The sequence below is a fragment of the Fonticula alba genome, assembly GCF_000388065.1.
Source record: "Fonticula alba strain ATCC 38817 unplaced genomic scaffold supercont2.12, whole genome shotgun sequence".
Lineage (NCBI taxonomy): Eukaryota > Rotosphaerida > Fonticulaceae > Fonticula > Fonticula alba.
The window spans coordinates 677577-680205 of record NW_009242982.1 but is presented as its reverse complement, the minus strand read 5'-3'; the positions used below and the strand labels follow the sequence as shown (position 1 = coordinate 680205).

Here is a 2629-nt window from a genome sequence, read left to right as displayed (position 1 = left end):
CCCCCCCTCTCTGGCCCCCTCAGCAGTAAATAGCCGCACCCCTCCCGCTTTTCCCCCCGCCGCCGCACACACGCATGACCATGGAGGCGCCATACTGGCTCTCGGCGGAGACCTCTCTCGGCCGGGTGGTCGACTATATTGCCCCTCTCCGGCGGATGTTCTACACGGTCTTCCCATGGGAGATGTCCTTCCGGTCGTTGGCCGATGTGCCGGACTACATCCAGGGCGCGGTGCCCTTCTTCATCGGGAGCATCCTGGTGGAGGCCGTGATCCTGGTGTGGCTCCGCCGGCAGGAGGAGCGCGAGCAGCAGGAGGCCGCCGATACCAGCAGCAGCAACCCAAAGGCCAAGCCCGCTTCCGGGCGCAAGCCCACCCGCAAGTACAAGCTGGTCGGCTTCGACTTCTTCGATGCCGTGACATCCATGAGCTCCGGCCTCTTCATGCTGGTCTTCAACCAGCTGGTTCTGAATGGCTTCGAGGTGTGTCGGTCTCACTTCTTTCGCCTTCGCCGTGTCCATGCTTGGGGCCCTGTGCGCGGCGTGCGCGCGTTGTCCCCCTCCCGGTCGCCCCTCTTGCTGTATCCTGTGCCGACCCTGGTCACTTGCTGGCAGCTGCTCTTTTCCTCTCTCTCTCTCTCTCTCTCCCTCCCCGGGCATCTGACCCCCCCCCCCCCCCCCCCCCCCCGGTCCTGCCTCTCGCCCCCGCCTAGCTCCGTGCCTATGCCTACGTCTTCGAGCGCTTCCGCCTGGTGACCCTGCCGAGCGACTCGCTGGTGGTCTGGGTGGTGGGCTTCCTCGGGGTGGATCTGGGGTACTATTGGTTCCACCGGATGGCGCACGAGATCAACCTCTTCTGGTCGGCCGGGCATGTGGTGCACCACAGCAGCGACGCATACAATGCCACGGTGGCCGTCCGGCAGTCGGCCCTGCAGCTGTACACCAGCTGGATGTTCTATCTGCCACTGGCGCTGGTTCTCCCGCCGCCGGCTTTCCACGCACATCGGATGCTCAACGTACGCCGCATCGCCGGTTCCCGTGTCTCGCCCTGCCCGCCCTTTCTTCGCTGCTGGGTGTGCTGTGTTCTGACCTGGCTCCCGGCCCCCCCCGCCTGCAGACGCTCTTCCAGTTTTGGATTCACACCGAGCTGATCGACAACATCGGGCCGCTTGAGTGGATCCTCAACACCCCGAGCCATCACCGCGTGCATCACGGCCGCAACCCCTACTGCATCGACAAGAACTACGGTGCGTGTAGTCCCACGCCGCCGGCGTTGTGATCTACCTCCACAGGTGCTGTTCCCGCGTCGCACTCCTGCCCAACTAACAGCCTGCATCTACCCCGTCGCCTTGGCAACCGCGTTCGCGCGGGTGCATGCGTGTGCCTCTCTCTCTCTCTCCTTCTCCCTCTCCCTCTCCCTCTCCCTCTCCCTCTCTCCTTCTCCCTCTCCCTCTCTCTTTCTCTCCTTCTCCCTCTCCCTCTCCCTCTCTCCTTCTCCCCCTCTCTCTCTTTGTGTCTGCACGCATGCATGCAATCATCGCGCGCGCACGCACACACATACACACCCATAGCCGGCACCCTCATCATCTGGGATCGCATGTTCGGCACCTTCGAGGCGGAGCGCCGGGATGAGGAGCCCGTCTCTTACGGGCTGACTCACGTCCAGCCCACCTTCGACCCGTGGCGCGTGCAGTTTGAGCACCTGGCCCGGCTGGTGGCGCGGGCCTTCCGCGCGCCGTCCTTCGGCGATGCCCTGCGCACCCTGTTCTACGGCCCGGGGTGGACCTTCGTGGTGGACGACCGGGGGCCTTGCCCGCGTCTCGGGCACTTCGAGGACATTCCCAAGGTGGATGCCCACTCCGAGTCGGGGAAGATGCGCCACCGGCCGCCCCCGGCCACCGGCAGCCTAAATGTCTACTGCCTGCTGGGGTTCTTCCTGGCGCAGGGCGCCCACTCGTTGGCCGGGCCGGCTCTCGGTCCGGGCGGCACCCCGACGCTCATGGTTCATGGGGCGGTCATTGCCTTTGTCCTGCTGACCCTGACCACGGTGGGCGCCCTGTACAGCGGCCACTCATGGGCCGTGCCGCTGGAGTGCGCGCGTCTGCTCCTGTCGATCGGCTACCTCCTGTGCGTGTCCGAGCGGGGGGGGGGGGGGGGGGGGCAAGGTCTTTCTCACTCGCTTGTCCCGCGGCTGCCGTGCCAGCCGGTCGATTGTGTCCGTCACTGACATGGGCGTTTTACGTGCTGTCTCTCTGTGTCTGCTTTTTTTCCTCTCTCCTTTGCTTTCTCGCCCTCGCCCTCGCTGCTCCGGCTCCGGCTCCGGCTCCGGTGCATGTGCGCACGCAGCCTGGCCGAGCGCGATCTCTTCTCCTCGGCCATCCGCCTGTCGGACTACCGGGTGTACCTGCGCCTGGCGGCTCTGGTGCAATTCCTCCTCTTCATTTGGCTTGTCACCCATCGGAACAGCCTCTACAAGCCGGCATCCGGTGGCCCGGCCAAGGCAGCCACTGCCAGGGCCACCACCGAGGAGGGTGCCAGCGCTGAGGCGGCCAGCTCCAGCGCTTCCTCTTCGGTCGCCACTGCAACCGGCGCCGGCGGGCTTTCCAAGCGCAAGTGACCATCCCCCCCCCCCC

The 2629-nt window shown here is 65.9% G+C and overlaps 1 protein-coding gene across 1 annotated transcript; it reads left to right on the top strand.

Moving 5' to 3' along the window:
• Positions 1–8: 8 nt before the first annotated feature.
• H696_05673 (hypothetical protein) lies at positions 9–2627 on the top strand. The gene is made up of 5 exons (XM_009499493.1): positions 9–479; positions 710–1012; positions 1114–1243; positions 1568–2123; positions 2343–2627. The coding sequence occupies exons 1-5, from the start codon at positions 75–77 to the stop codon at positions 2611–2613; spliced, it is 1665 nt and encodes a 554-aa protein (XP_009497768.1). The 5' UTR covers positions 9–74; the 3' UTR covers positions 2614–2627.
• Positions 2628–2629: the final 2 nt, after the last annotated feature.